This window comes from Falco cherrug, chromosome 3 (assembly GCF_023634085.1).
Source record: "Falco cherrug isolate bFalChe1 chromosome 3, bFalChe1.pri, whole genome shotgun sequence".
In the NCBI taxonomy this organism is placed as follows: Eukaryota; Metazoa; Chordata; class Aves; order Falconiformes; family Falconidae; genus Falco; species Falco cherrug.
The window spans coordinates 81,170,009-81,185,812 of record NC_073699.1 but is presented as its reverse complement, the minus strand read 5'-3'; the positions used below and the strand labels follow the sequence as shown (position 1 = coordinate 81,185,812).

The 15,804-nt window shown below is 41.2% G+C and overlaps 3 protein-coding genes across 6 annotated transcripts in view; 1 reads left to right on the top strand and 2 right to left on the bottom strand.

Moving 5' to 3' along the window:
• Positions 1-2,173, bottom strand: part of DDC (dopa decarboxylase) — a 78,668-nt gene extending 76,495 nt beyond the window's left edge. Inside the window, exon 1 of the mRNA XM_027798593.2 lies at positions 1,993-2,173. The gene's annotated coding sequence lies outside the window, so the exon portion shown is untranslated. The remainder of the gene's footprint in view (positions 1-1,992) is intronic.
• On the top strand, positions 1,654-7,264 carry LOC114014536 (uncharacterized). Its single transcript, XM_055704815.1, has 5 exons — positions 1,654-1,669; positions 2,248-2,397; positions 4,766-4,921; positions 5,436-5,565; positions 5,754-7,264. The coding sequence occupies exons 1-5, from the start codon at positions 1,654-1,656 to the stop codon at positions 5,956-5,958; spliced, it is 657 nt and encodes a 218-aa protein (XP_055560790.1). The 3' UTR covers positions 5,959-7,264.
• Positions 7,265-9,304: 2,040 nt separating this feature from the next.
• The window catches only part of GRB10 (growth factor receptor bound protein 10), a 147,660-nt gene continuing 141,160 nt past the window's right edge, over positions 9,305-15,804 (bottom strand). For all 4 annotated transcript variants that reach the window (XM_055705757.1, XM_055705755.1, XM_055705756.1 and 1 more), the window contains exons 13-17: positions 15,571-15,687; positions 14,617-14,683; positions 13,491-13,578; positions 11,210-11,303; positions 9,305-10,420 (exon numbers count right to left, since the gene is read on the bottom strand). In XM_055705757.1, coding sequence (XP_055561732.1) covers positions 10,274-10,420; positions 11,210-11,303; positions 13,491-13,578; positions 14,617-14,683; positions 15,571-15,687 — 513 coding nt within the window. In that variant the 3' untranslated portion in view covers positions 9,305-10,273. The remainder of the gene's footprint in view (positions 10,421-11,209; positions 11,304-13,490; positions 13,579-14,616; positions 14,684-15,570; positions 15,688-15,804) is intronic.

Genomic DNA, 15,804 nt, shown 5'->3' with positions numbered 1-15,804 from the left:
AGGGTGGTTGAGGGATTTATTGAAACAAGGTCTGTCTGTATTGTTGTTTGTTATTCTTTTGTTACTTTTAGTGCCTTGCCTTTTACAATGTTTTCAGAGCTGTGTGGAACGCAGTATTAATGCTGTATTTAAAAAGAAAGGGGGAGGTGTTGGGGCTCTTGCTGTATTGAATGATTATACTGAACTCTGAAGCAAGTGGAAAAATACTGAAGAAATAAGACGAGGTTACGGCCAGAACAGTGGGATGAAGAAAAAGGAGCAAATTGCAGATGTTTGCTCAAAAGCAAGGCCAACGGGACGTGATAAGAGGAGCTGGGAAACCGCAGAAAGGAGCCTACGTGCCAGAGAAAGCAGAAACAGAAATCTTCCCAGTAAACAATTGTTAACCAATCATATTATTATACGCTTGCAAAATAGCCAACCACATTATTGCACGCTTATAGAATGCCTTATAAAAGTCTACCTGGTTTGTACAATAAACGGATCAGATCTTGAACTCTGTGAGTATTTGAATCTGACTCCCGCTCGCCCGAAATGCCCGCAGCACTTGCTGACAACTTCAAACAACCTTTAGCAATTTTCCTTCCATTACAGAGTAACAACTCTTCACCTCAAATGCCATTACCCATCCCCTCACCTACTTGTCTTGGTTGTGCACATTCCCCATGAAAGAAGCCAGCTGATTGGCAAAAGGGGAAGGCAAAATACATCTCGTTTTCTGCACTTTCACAAGATTAATGTGCCAACTTGAAGCCACCTTTGAAAACTGTTCTGTCTCCTTACTCTCCAACATGCAGTATCAGCAACCCCTTTTATTAACAGAGCTTCTATGTTATCTTCTAAATAAATAATCAGATAAAACTTCCACCTAGCCCAGTCCTGCTGTTTCACTCCCTGACTTCACAGTATGGGACAGATAGGAGAGATGACGGTCTCTGTTTCACCAGTTTTACCTCACTATGTGTGCAGATAGGACATAGCTGTACAATTAAAAATCCACAGTCCAACCTCCTTGTTTCAGTAAATCCCCTGTTCCTGCAACAGACATTCCAGTTTCCTCTCTTTGCTTTTAGTCTGTGTTACTGATGGGGGATATACACTATGAATGTCAGACTTACAGGATTATGTTCCCCTAAGTGTCACTCTCCTGAGGAAACCTTTCAATACGCATCACAGTTATATTGGAAACTTGTTTTTCATCACCCTCTCATTAGGATATCTATTCTTCTCCCCCCCCCCCCCCCCCTTTATTTACCATTGACATAAATGCTAAATCTATGTGACGTAAATGGTAAATGGTAAAAATTGTCATTTTATTCCCCTTTCCTTTCCCAACTGGATCTCTATGAACAGTAGTTTCAATTTAATAATCTTGCTCTCTGAACCCCGCCAGTGTTGAAATAATTTTTGCTGTTCTGCATTTAGCCACACATAAAATTGTCATGTCAATGTATGGAGATTGCTCCAGTCCCTGTGCCATAAACAGGACCTCTACAAGAGGACAAGCCCAGCATGACACATTTACAATGAAACCAAGCTACAGGAACAGGAGAATTAAATATTCAAACAAATATGAACTTTTTTTCCGACCAAATTTGAAAAGGTTAATAAAATTTCTTTGTTAGCTGGGATTCAGCTCCAATATTGTGCAGTATGCCGTCATTCAGAGGTACTGCCATCCCTCCAAACCACTTCACTGTACCCGCAGTGCCTTCAAGTCAAGTTTTAGAAGCAGCTGAGAAGACACTCTCTTAAAGATATTGTGAATTGCGAAGTTTTGATTTTAAAATACTACAGGAACTGTGGAGTATTTCAACAAAATTGGCTTAAGCACATGTCAATTAAAACAGAATTACATTTAGCATATTATACTGCATTTCTAAATGCTCACTAGCTTAATACTTAACAAATTATGTGGACTTGCCAGATAGGATTATCTGGTGAAAGTACAGAGGCAGGTTCACTTTCAGACATTAGTGAGTTTATCCTTACCTGTTTATTTTATTCCTTTTCCACATACTTTGGATACAAGTATTTTCTGTAGTTCCCTTATATTCTCCCGTCCTGCGAGCGAGAAATCACCAGAAGCAACTAAGGAATTTTAATCACAAGAAATTTCTACGGCTTTTCAAGTGACTATCTGGTCTTCATTGCTACTGTGCTTGTCCTGTACTTTTTCATTAACCATTAACCATGTGTAGCACTCCGTTCATCAGCTTTGTCAGTCATTCTTTCTTTCTCAACAAGGGGAAGAAAGAAAACTTGTGAACTTGTTCAGCGGCGATTCACAGGCATTGGGGACGGGAGCCACAGAGCCTCGAGTGAAAATACACCAGGTGCCAACGAGGGCTGGAGTAGGGAGAGGCAGCCGCCCCAGCAGATCCTGCCACTGCCGAGGTGAAGCCAGGGAATTACACTGATGAAAATGTCTATGCATCTGCAATGTGTGGCAGTTCACGCTGGAAAGTAAGGGGGACAATAACGGCCACAGCAAAACCAGACCCGCCAGGGCAGCCGCAGCCCTCGGCGCACCCAGGGGCCTGGCTGGCGGCAGCTCGCGGGGCCGGCTACCTCAGGGCCCGGCTACCTCAGGGGCTGGGGGAGGCTGGCTGCTACCCCGGCACTGCCGAGAGGTGAAACCTTCACGCCGACAACTCGGAGGCATGCTGCCCTTGGCGGGTGACGGGCGGGCCGGGCACCCCGATGCCTTCGGGGCCGGCCTCACCTCAGGCGGCACGGCCAGCAGTGTGCCGCCATTTGCAGCAAGTACCCCTCAGGAGGCTGGCGAACACCCGAGCTTCACACAGAGCTGTTTTAATTGCTGTTTTGTAGGACACAAGGTCCAGGCTGCAGCCGCCCTCGGTTGCCGCCATAAACCAAAGCAAATGCAGAGAAAAAAAACCCCTCGCCCGTTAGGGCCGGACCGCGAGAGCCCACCAGCGGGGCTCCATGGCGGGCTCACCCGCGGCCGCCCTCTGCCGGCCTGGCCGGGCCGCCGGAGGCCGTGCGGGGAGGGACGGGGGCGGCGCGGCCCGCCCTGCCTGCAGCTCTCCGGGGTGCGAAACCGCCTGCCCTCAGCTGCGGAATGAGGCGAAGTCCAGGCTGTGTTTCGATTGGCCGGCACTGATGTTACAGGCATATTTATCTCTTTATTTACTTATTTTTCCTTTCGGAAGGCTGATTTTTTGTTTGTCCTGACTCACTCGAGGATTTAAACCCGTCAGAAGCGGAGAGTGGGAATTAGCTAAGGGGGCTTTCATCATCGCAAGGTCCCGTCTGTGGGGGCTGTCCTTCCACAGGGTGGGTTCGGAGCCCCTCACAGGGCAGCAGCTGCCTGGCTGGCTCCAGCACCCAGCCGCCCTTTGGTGTGTGCTGCTGGAGGCCGTTCGGCAGCAGGTGCCTCGGAGAAGCAGCCGTGGTGAGCGCCCGCGTTTGCTCTTCCCATTCTCTCCCTGCCTGACCAGCAGTGGTGGCTGGGCAGAGCCTGGCAGGCCGCCCTGGTGCCCCTCGGGCCTGCTGTGCGGTGCCAGCACAGGCCTCTCCTGCGTGCTGCACCGCAGCTTTCACTGAGGAAAAGCACGGTGCTTCAGCCCTTGTATGGCCCTTTCTGTTCCTCAGCTCCTGCACAGGGGGAGGAAAAGTTGCATTTTACCTGGGAGAAGCCTTCACAGGACGCCCCTGTGCACCGCTGAACAAAAAAGCCTGGAGATACGCACACTTAGGCACAACTTCTAGGATGCCTGCTCCTGACTTGCAGACGAGCAGTACCTATTCCCAGTTGAGTGCTCATTTTAGAGGACGAGGCATGAGCTTGGCTCAATCCCTGTTATTCATCACCCTGTTTGGGGGCTGAATGAAGCCAGACACTACCCTTGTGCAGCTTCAGAGCCCTAACAGGCTCTGGTCTGCTGTAGCAGCTGAACCCGGCAGCCCCTGCACCCTCAGCAAACCCTCCTGGCAGCAGGCTGCAGGGGCAGGGGGGACAGCTGCCACGGGCCCTGGAGGCACTCCCTTCTGCGGTGGTAGGGAGCAAATTCAATGCTTATGTGGCCGTTTCTCTTAAGGGCAGCATTAATTCAGTCAAAGCAAGTCTGCAGTTGACAGTAACACAGGCTTTCTTGGTCTTCCCTCAGCTATTAGTACTACTTCCAGTTGTTTGTGTGTCAGCGGGCTCTCATGTGGATACATGTCCCACACTGGATCAAAAATATCTCTTGCCCTTGTCTAACACTTAGTAGTGGATGTGTAGGGAAGAAAGAGTACAAATACGGGCTGTCAGGAAATTATTCTTCCCCTAAAGACTGCTCCTGGCACTTGGTGACATGTGGCCCATGGATTTCAGAGTGAAAGATGGTATTTTTGTAGTTAACGTCCATCAGCTGAGTTTTCTCTATCATGATGTTTAAGCCCTTTGTGAACCCACGTGAACATTTGCCACCTGCTGCATTTTGTGGTGGAGAACATTCAAGCTTACATGAGCAGTCTATGAAGAAGTATTTCTGGTTATCCTGAACTGAGCCCCTGCACGCTTCAGGTAATGCTCTGTGACTTTTGTATTAGCAGAGACTGTAACTGAAGGTTTTCTGTTCTACTCAACTGCCTTTGGTTTTCTGTTAAGTCTGTTACACTACCTTCAGTCTCTGCTTTTTAGCTGGCTGAACTTTCTTACTGTATTTGATTATTCCTCTGACCATCCTGATTGCTCTTCCCTGTATCTCTTCCATTTCTACTGCATCCTAAGCCTCCTTTCCTGCTCCTGTCCTAGGAGTTCCTGCTCCCTTATCCTTTCAAGGACAGCAGCTTCTAGGATTGTTTGTGAAAGTGTGCATACAAGCAAGAGGATCCAAGACCTTCTCAGGCACATTCTTTTCTCTGAAGCACTCAGTTTTCTCAAGCAGGACAAGCGCTCGTTTCGGCAATTGTGAGTATTTTGAGCCAAGCTGTGTAAACTTTTGTCCTTGTTTAGCCAGATATTTTCACAAACCACATAGTCCTTAGTGAAAAACCAAATTAATTCTTCTACTCACTAGTTCTATAATTATCAGTTTGTTTTCTTCTATGACTAGCTGTGTTATGGGGTAATTTTTCAAGAAGCTCTAATCCTCACAGCTCACCTCATTTCTGTATTTGCTTTTGTCTTTGGACCCAATTCTGAAAGTACTACAGTAACCTGAAAACTAAGAGTTGGTAAGAGTCACACAGCGCACATTAGTATCTTGCAGAAATTCTGCAGCAAAAAAAGTATTATGGAAGTAATCAAATACTGAAAAGGTCTAACTAAATTAAAGTATTTAAAAATAGCGTATGCCTAGTCTTCTTTGTGAGGCAACAAAACTATACATTTTCAGTACTCAGCTTGGCCATTTGCTTTAACCATTGTCATCATTGTTGGCAGAACCGTACATCCTTTTACCTTCCTTTTCTCTTGATGGCAGTTGGACAGACTGTTTTGGAGGATGGGCTGGTTGTAGACGACCCCAGTTCTATAGCTGTTTCTCTGCTTGATGACCCAAAACGCCAATTCCTTACACCTCTACAGAATGTGTTTCAAAAGGCAAATAAAATGTAAGTCTTTACACAGAAGCACATTCACAGCTCTGAGGGAAGAGGAGGGAAAACTGATTTTAAGGGACTGGTGAGCAGCACTTTGGCATCACACCACCATCTTCTCTGTGTTCCTAGTCACACCCAAACCATCACTTGGACAATACTGCCCAAGAGTAATTCTTTTCTCCACTTCATTTCCCTCCCAGCCTAGCTTTTCTGAACTCTCTGAAGAGGTTTACTCTGACTGCGGCTGAGCTGACCTTCAGAGCCCATAAACCCAGGCTGCACTTTGACTCAGATCTGTCAGCTGTATTGATAATTTCATCTCCCTGTTCCCCTTCGTTGCCCCAGGATCTTGCAGCCAACAGATGGAAAACACCTCATTACAGCAAAGTATACAAACCTGGGTAACCAACAAGCGTGGTAAGACCCTGTTAATCACAGTTCAGTGTCTTGTGATGAACCAATCTTTCTTGCTAAAACATCTGCTAGTATCTGTGTAAAATGATGAGCAATTAGAGCAGAATGCCTTTGGGCTAAGAGCTTGCAATGTGAGTGTTACACAAACTAATTTATTCTGAAGTCTCAGATGTGACTAATTGCAATATCTAATGAAAATCATATAGCTCTTGGACATAGTTGTGGTTATATTAGGTTTTCAAATACCAATTAAATTGCTCCAAGTTGAGGAAGGAAGATGTAAGATTTAGGATGCAGAAGCAACCCAAATTAAAGCAATGTGGATGTTTCAAAGGAAGATACCTCTTTTCTCTGTCTGCTGATACTGCTACTGAAGTTTCCAAGACATTAGACAAACAATGCCTGAGACACAAAGCAATATACAAGCAGGAGATTAACAACCCAAATTAAAGCATCACTAAAACAGCAATAACATAAAGCCAAAGTCATCTGAAATTCAACTTACTTGAAAGGAAGTGGCTCATCTGGTGATGCATTTCTCATCTGGTTTTGCAGGTACAGGCTGAAGCAGCGATTTGGTGTTAAAATAAATCTAACTTTAGCACTCTGTGTATCAGGATAAAAGTGCTGCAGCCACATGCTGTAAAACACTAGTCTGACACAGATCTACTCATAGGTTCAAATGCATTTTAGCTGTTTTGCCAGCTGAACTTCATGCTGGAAGGCTTCACATGGGATCAGACACCTGATTATATCTGTTGTCCTGCAACTAATGTAAAAGCAGCACAAACCTATCAGGCAATTAAATCAAATCTGTACCACATAGCTGTTTCTGAGACAGACTGCTTTTGTATTGGTGATGTTTTGATAGCACAGGTACCTGCTGTTAATGTTTAGGGCCAGACTTTATTGGTATCATTTTGCACTTGCCACAGTTGTGGGCGGTTTGGACAAATATGCCAACAGGCTTACCTGCCACTGAACAGGCTTACCATCACCATTTTACTGTGGTGCCTTTTTTTTTTTCATGCCATCTTCTTGTTTGCCTGTTCCAAATGTAGTAAATACAACATTACAATAAAGTAATGTGGGGTTTTGGGGTTGGTTTGCTTGTTTTTTACGGGTTTGTACTGAATTATAGAATAAATCTTGGGGATTCTGTTTTCCTCTTAACTCTTCTTAAAGGCTGTTTAATATATCCCACCCCAAATAACCCAGAATTAAAGCAAGAGATGCATGGTGTACCAATATATCCAAAAGACGACATTCATTCCAATGTAAAATGAATAGCATTGTATTAACGTTTATTTCTAATTACAAGAAACAGAATATCAGTCCCTTATTTGTACAAAAATACCTGAAAGATTACAATTAGGTTCACAAGCCAAAAAGCTATTTACAGTATGAAGCAAAGCATATTGAATAAAGGTTTTGTCTCTTAAGTTAATACCTTTTGCATTCCCTGAAACTTTAAACTTTATTCCATTTTACAGTCACTAAATCTTGCATTGTGACAATATAATTTACGATAAGCAAGTCTTGCCACTGGAAAGGTGCATTGATTGGTCAAACTGTCAGGTATTTAGTGCAGAAAAGATAAGACAAAACATCTAAACTGAGGCACGTGTTTCTTCAAGATTAATTAACAAATAAAAAGTTTTTTGTACTTTAACACCTATCGTAACATAACTTAACTAGTAACCTCATTACCAAAATGGTTTGGCATTTTCCTTCTCAACATATTCAAGATTGCTACATGAAGTATTTATTTAGAAAATAAAATCACAGGCAAAAAGATAAAAATTCAACAGGCTCCAAAACAACCCTGAGCATCCCCTTTACATTCATGTCATTTAAATACAAAAATAAGAGTCAAATGTCCTTCAGTCCTTGGTATTCTGAGCTGGCAGCCAGCTGAATCTGTTGGAAAACTAAGGTGGTATTGACTGTTTTCCAGCAGAAAGAAGACAAAGCAGTGATCTGCTTAAGTAAGATTGTTGCCACTTTGAAGGTGGTCACTTTCTCAAAACAGCTCACTTTAGCTGGGAAAAGTACAAAATACTAAGTCAACCATCTACATACAAAAATCATGATTCATAGTCAAACTTTTATTCTCAATTTAAATAAGATGCAAGGTTTTTTTTTTTATAAATATGAAACACTGCAAATACTATCTGCCTACTGGGAAAAATGCATGGTTGTCACTAAGCTATGTAAACAGAAAAACTTAAAACTACAGTATAAATGGTCTTATTAAACTGGTAATGTAGTCAATACAAGTATCTTTTTTCTCCTAATAGGGGCCAAATAGAAGCATGCAAAGTGAAGTCAGACTTAAGTTAGCTTAATTTCAAGGTTTTAAAATACATTGTCTAGAAAGCAGGAACACTCATTTCACTATGTACAATTAAAAAACAAAACAAAACAAAAAAGGCTTCTACTAAAAACAAAATCAAGTTTCTTCATTTTTAATATCTAGACATTAAATGGAAAAAAAATACTAAATGTGTTCTGTAAACTAAAATACAGTGTTTCTATACCATTGACATAGTTATAAGCTGATATGGACGACTCAGGCAGGTTATGGTTTGTCTTAAGCTATTCTCAACACTACATGAAGACCTAAAGGTATAGGATTGGTTTTCCTTCTTTACCCTTTCAGATGGCTAGAATTTCAAACCCAGTGGCAAATATTAGTAAGGATGAACTAGCCTGCGTAAATCATTTACCATCTTAAGAATGCTCCGTTCTGCACTACACTCTGCAAGTTCCCAGGGTGGAATACTTCTCGCTGTGGCTAACTGCATGAAGTACTGGGAAGTCAACTCCGTAACAGCTCCTGCACCGACTGTGCTGCTGGAAGAATGATACTTGCAACTGGAGGATCTTGGTGGGACTTGTCTAACTTTAATACTGATTCATCATCAGAAAGAGTTACTGTGTAAACATTAAATAACTGACTTAAACATTAACAATAAAGTAATTCTGATGACAAACCAGCACTGGAGCAGGACACATCCTTGTCTGCCATAGGTACTGGCGTGCTTTAGCATATATGACACAGGGATCACCAGTTACCTCGATGGATGGCATTGCCAGCAGCTAGCTCACAATGAAATGTGTTTCCATTCCCAGAATGTTCTTTCTCACTGTGTAAACTTTCATGGCCCAACAGAAAGCAGCAGGGGTACAGTTCTTTTTATGCCCTAATCCCCAGGAGAGCTTGGTGTCACTGTAGCTTTACTATATGGAAAGAGCTCTTTGAAACAGTCTGCAAATTCAAGGAGCTATAAAGCTAAAAACACTGGTTTTTCGTTTGTGGGGGTTTTTTCGTTTGTTTTTGTTTTTAAAATTATTTATTTTACTATTATTTTGTCATACTAAGACTACCCGCAGAAGAATCTTCTCACAAAAACCGGTGGTTTCAAATACAAGTGTAGTCATTCAGTCCTATTCTATTTAGTAACAGTAAGTTTCCTCAGGAAAACAGTCAAAAGGCTGTAAAAAACAAACCACCACTCCAATAATAAAAATTTGTGCATAGAATCTAATACAGTCTTTGCATGACTGGATGCCACTAATATGCCATCAACATACTACAGCCATAATGCTACAAGTCAACAGTTTTAGGAGTACGTATATGGTGGTATGTTCTTTTAGAATTGTATCCTCATTTCTTCTTCAAAGACATCTGCAGATCATCGAACCTCAGGTCTCCAGAGAAGTTTTGAGACACACGCTCGCACACACACACACACTTCTTGATTTTCTTCTAGATCCTTTTAGGCTGAAGCATTCCATACATTTTAGGGTGCAGATTAATACCCAACTCCTGCATGAATTTTAAAAGCCACATCAGCTCCTAATATAGGCTGCATACAATATCCGAAACAAAGTAGGAGTGCAAAAAAAGTGATCAATACAAAAAGTAAACACACTAGTCTTAATTGTCAAGATTATTCCAGGGCAAGAGTTCTTTTCAAAGATTTCTCTTCACACTTGTTTCTGTTAAGTGGCCCAGCCAAGATAGTTTCCAGTTTTGTTTCAAATTTACTCATTGTTTTACATACCCTCCCCCCATTTTTGGGATGCTGGGACACTCAGCAGCAATCACTCTTAGGTGTTAGACAAACCAGCAATCTTGGTCTGTTGGCACCTGTCGAATCCATCCCTTTCAGAGTCCCAAGGTGCATAATATTTTTATTTATTTTTACCAACTTACAAATCTGCCAATTCCCCAGTGTCAACGTTCTCTTACAATTACTCTCCTAGCAAATCCAGTCTTCAGTGAGAGTCGGATTTGAGGTCATAAGGCCACTCGGATGCAGTGGTGTTTGAGTTTGCAGGGCAAGACTCCTTTGTTTAGTTGATAGAATTCAACAAGCTGGATTAGATCACTGAATTTGGTGTTCCCATCATCCAGGCTGAAAAATATCTGTCCATCATCTTCACACTGGGGAAACAAAACATCCTTTTCAAATTAGACTGCACATGAAGAGATGCAAGTGTGGCAAAACATAGAAGAGTACCAGCGTGTGACTTAAGATAAATGATGGGCACTGCCCAAACAGCCTAGTGCCCAAAGATCTTCATGAAACCACGCACAGCCCTAGAAAAATACCATGTTAACCCAACATTCCTTTATGAAAGTGAAAGCTCATGGGCAGAGTAATTGAAAGTTGTAGACACAGCACCGGTCTTCATGACATAAAACAAAAATGCCCCAAATATATCTGTTAGCTAGTTGTAAAATTGGCAGGCAAAGCAATGGAAAAGAGGGTTTGGACCAATAAAGAGGTCTGCACGATCTTAAATTTCTAATGCTCTTTTTGATCAAGACAGAAATCAAATAGGTTCTCGACATTTCAGTGTAACGCTATTTTAAGCTCCATGTTATTGGATAACCTCCAGAATAAAGCTTTTTAAAGTTTCCCTGTTATTCTACATTTGCCTAAGTGATAGGGAGACAACTGCTGCTGTTGTTGCTGTGAATCCCAGAGAACAAGTTCTGTGCATTACTTTTATGCCTAAGTGACTTACACTGGTTTTCCAGGCAATGTTAACAAAGAATTTTAATCAGGCATTTGACAATTCTAAAGAATACTTGCTAATACACTTGCTAATGGAAACATCCCTGTTAATGACATCAGTAATTAGTAAGAGATCTCTTCAGATGCTGGCAAAGCTTTAGGATTTAAAATTTCTTTTTTTTGTGACCAGTATCAAAAAATAATCTTCTTACCGGCAAGATTTGAAAATGCTTTATTTTCTGATGATGGCACAGCGTAAGTACAAATGCCTTTGGATTGCTTTGGCTGTCCCGGAGAAGAAATAGTCTAGGAGAGAACATTTTTAAGTACACATTGAATACCACAATCCGTTTCTTCATAAATAATCAGAGCTATTCAGTCATTTTGTGCTATTGCCAAACTCTTATTTAGTCTCATTAACAGGTGGTTCCATAACTGGCAATTCACTTTCAGTTTTTATGCCATGGCTATGCAACACTAATAGATGAAGAAATAAGAAGGAAAAGACGTATGACGGTAGTTCTTCACCTGTGAATGTATGCATCAGGATTTTTTTAAGGGTGTCTCTAACGGATCCCTCCATTACTGATAGGTAATTTCATGAGGAAAATGTTCTTATTGAACTCCAAAGCAAATCTGGATTTCTGTAGATGGGTAATACATGAGGATCTGTTCCCACTCTCCAGTATCTTACATCAGTTTACAGAAATCCAGTGTTGGCAAAATTAAATTTCAGTTAAATGGCTGCAATTGCCCCAAACCAGCTCAATACTTTCTTCAAACAACTTACCAGTTAAGTAGCATCCACATCATCAAGATGGGGAAAACACACTGATTTTTCCTCTATAACAGTCACAGTACTTTTCCCTTGAGCATCATTGGAAAAGAATATACTTTTAGGAGTATAGCTAGCAACATCATATGCTATGTAACTGTCACTTTAAAGTTGACGCACAAAACTGAAGTCCTAACTCAAATGGTTACACACATACTTGGAAGAGGAGAAGAAAATCTCATTGGAAATGTTTCCTCCTCTTGACATTTATGAACTAAGGAAGGAGAACCTCTCCATGACACAGCAAACAAGAACATACCTTTGGCATAAGGCTCACAGTGCTAATCACTAGTGGATTTGTGAGATGGCCAAGCACAGTACTGGGGCAGGCCTCAAGCCCTCTTAATTGCTAACCACTACGCCAGGAACACACTCTTCCAAGGCTGAGTTGCAAGAACTGCTCGTAGTCTTATGAACCCAAAAGAACTTACTCCAGCTCCTCAGAACTGATTGAGAAATGTCACTACCGCAAAAATGCACCATCATAACCAGAGTCAGTCCAATACTCAGAGACAGGCATGTCTTGCCACCACCGGAAACCATGCATGGTATTTCAACATTCTTTTTAGTCCTAGCAAAACCAGATGTGTGGAAAAGGGACCAAAGACTTTAGACATTCAGATCCATCTCAGCGAGAAAGACCTTAACTGCCGTGTGGTTACTGCTGTTCATGCAGTTATCTCTAAATTATCTTTCATCCCATTTCAGATAATGCACGGTATCATAAGCTGGTGGCACAAAGAAAGCTCAGCACAACTGATCCTGCTCACTCAACTTCTGGCAAGCAACAGGGTGTCCACACAGACAGATGCATCCTCAACAGTATTTTCCAGAAACAGTCAAATGATAGCAGTATCAGCTGCACATACACATTGCTGAACAACTTACATGACTCGTTGAGAAGACTGTTAACTTTCTACTTTCTTTTGTTCAAGAACACACAGAGCAGGAAAACACAAGCAAGACTTTTCTGTCCTGAAAACCACGATCCTTAGATGTCAGAGCACATCCGTAACATGGTTATTTTGCCACTGCTGACTGACCTTGCTACAGCCAAACCAACCAATCTTCACCTTCCACAGTAAGTAAACTCACTAGGCACAAATTTAACAATGTCTCAAAGGCATTAACACATTTATGAAAAGCCCGAGAAGGACAGGCCACTGGATTCCTAAGGCAACAGAAGTCAAAAAAGCCTAGAGATTGTAAAGATCTGCAGTGTGAGAGAAGCAGAAACCCAACAAGTCAGCAGTGCTCCTTTGCTTTCTCAGCCTCTCTTCTCTGTTTGACCTGCTAAGCTAAACCCCCAAAGCCTTAGTCCAGCAAAAAACCCAAAACGACAAAAACCCCATGCTTGATGAATATGTACAAGCACTAGCAATTTCTATTTCTCTAATGTATAACTAACTACCTCTGTTGGAAAAAGAAAAAAGTTTAAGTGTGTTCTTAACATTTTATTTTTCAAATTAAGAGTTAAACCCCACTCCTACAAACACATACCCTGACTTTTTGAAATCCAGGCAGGCTATAATGGGACTACTCAAGAATCGGGTTACTCAGAAGTGTTCAGGAACCTGTAAACCCTTGGAGCAGCAATTCTGCTCTTGTCTGTAACGCTTATCATCAGATCATAAATAGTAAGCAACAGGAATACTTACCCATCTACAAGCCCTTGCTGCTTAATAATCCTGTGAGATTCTTCTCTAGAGATTCTGCCGTGAAACCAGTGCTGTGTCCTATGAATAACTGAAGGCGAGAGTGAAAATAGGGAAAGAGAGGATGGTTAAAAACAGTGAAATATGCAACATTTTTTTCCACACACTAATTATTTAAACATTTTAAAAGTGGGTATAGTTTTGTTACAGAATATCAAATATCTTTCATGAATCAATATAAGAAATGAAACAATATGAAAAACAGGACCAGCTGTTGCATCTAGCTAATACACCAAGTAGACAGGCAATACCTCCATGTATTTTCTGATTTGCAGATATACAATTAGGTTAACAAGAGAAATCTCTTATAGTACTGCCTTTTCATAGCTTTTTGAAAATGTTGGGACTAAACCGTTCTTGGAATACAATGTATATGCTAACGAGTCAGAACCAAGTCCCTTTAACTCTCAAATAATGAAAAGCACTTTAGCTTGTACTTTCAAGGGTGGAGTTACCCCCAAATATTTTTACTTATTGTTTTACTGTTTTTCAAATGGTGTTTTTAAATTCTGTTCAACAGAATAAAAACAGAAACAGGGAATAGTTGTGTTTCCTCTAAGTAGTCCAGGATATGAATCGCAATTTCCTATTATTTTAATAAACTTAAAATCTCAAAGAGATGTTCAGGACTCACAGGCATCCATATTTTACATTATTCAGTTGTTATGGAATGAATGCTATTTTAAAGACTTTTAGGAGATTTTTTTTTTTTTTTTTAAGTCCTTAAAGATTAACAGATCACTCACTGAGTTTCCTCATCTAAAATGAAAAAAAATACTTCTGGATTGTTTTCAATGGATACATTTATGGAGTCTGGTTTTATAAAATCTGAGTTTCAATAGATTAATACTGAAGAAAAGTTTGAGCATGTCGTCAAAGGAAAAGAAGTTTCTACTATGTCTGTATGGGCAAGCATGTGAATGACACAGAAGCTGCTAATAAACATAAACATTGTATTTAACATTGAGGCATTAATACTACACGACTGCACTCTGTCTCTGTATGAAACGTAACTTTTATTTACCCACAGAGGCCTCTGATACTATGCTTACAAAACAGCAGAATTTACCTGTACTCAGTGTGGAAGGATGGAGTGGACTTTGGCTACCCAAGATGTTCATTCTTGTGCTACGTTTCTACAGAGAAAATGAATTACCGTTAAATCCACACTAAGGCCTCAACAGAAGAGAATCAGTGCACATGCAATACAGATTTAATTTACAGGAAACTGGGGGCTGGGCAAGTTTAATGCAAGGATGAGAAAAAGAAATGCAACTTTGAAGGGGGCTAATCTACAAGCAGCAGCTCATTTCAGTTGGCCACAAGCCAGATGTTAATGATGAAAGCTCAGTATCTAAAAAAAAAAAAAAAAGGAAAAAAAAAAGAAAAAAAAAAGAAAAAAAAATGACAGAAAAAAGAAAAGTCTGATATGTTTCTGCTCAGGCAAAACACCAGGCACTCAGTAAATCAAGCAGTATTTCCCTCCCGTACATAAAGCACCAGCTAATGCTTCAGTAATGACTCCTAGTCCCTAAGAGACGAGCATGTGGGAAAACTTGTACTGCAGCTGTCTGTCCACAAGACACTATAAACAAGTTACATCAGTTTTCATTGCAAGAGGTCCTGCCTCTTGTATATTCTGCAATTAAACTTACTGGGAGCAAGCCATTAGTCAGAGCCCCAGCCTCTTCCATGTGGGGAAGCATTTAATTTGACATATTCCTCCTCAGAGACTGGTTTTGCAAACTGGCAGTAAAGTTCTGGTGGGTCTGCTTTCCCCCTCAACTTTCCTCTGGACACTAGGGGGACAGAGAAGCAGTGGTAGAAGGTTGTTGTGAATGTGACAGTTTTGCTAAAGATGGATATTGACTTTCAGATCTGCATGCTTGCAGTGTGATTGCTTCAGGTCGGAGCTAAGCTATACTGTGACCAGCACTGCACTAACATCATAGCACACTCTGTGTTTTGGCTCTCAACAGACACTTACTAATTACAAAAATAGAAAAGAAGAGAAGATAGCTACCCTCCAAGCATGTCCTTCTTCCAAGGCAGCACTCTGTGCTTCAGCAGGATTTTCAATAACTCTTCCTATTTGCCCCGAAAAATCCATTGCTACTAGTGAGTTTTCAGATACACTTCTCTGAAAAGGAATTTTCACTTGTTTCAAAAAACGGAAAGAAAAAACCAGCTTGAGAGTTTAATTTCAAAATGTTTTGGTTTTAGAAAACTGTCCAAAGTTATCCTTCAACAGCACAGA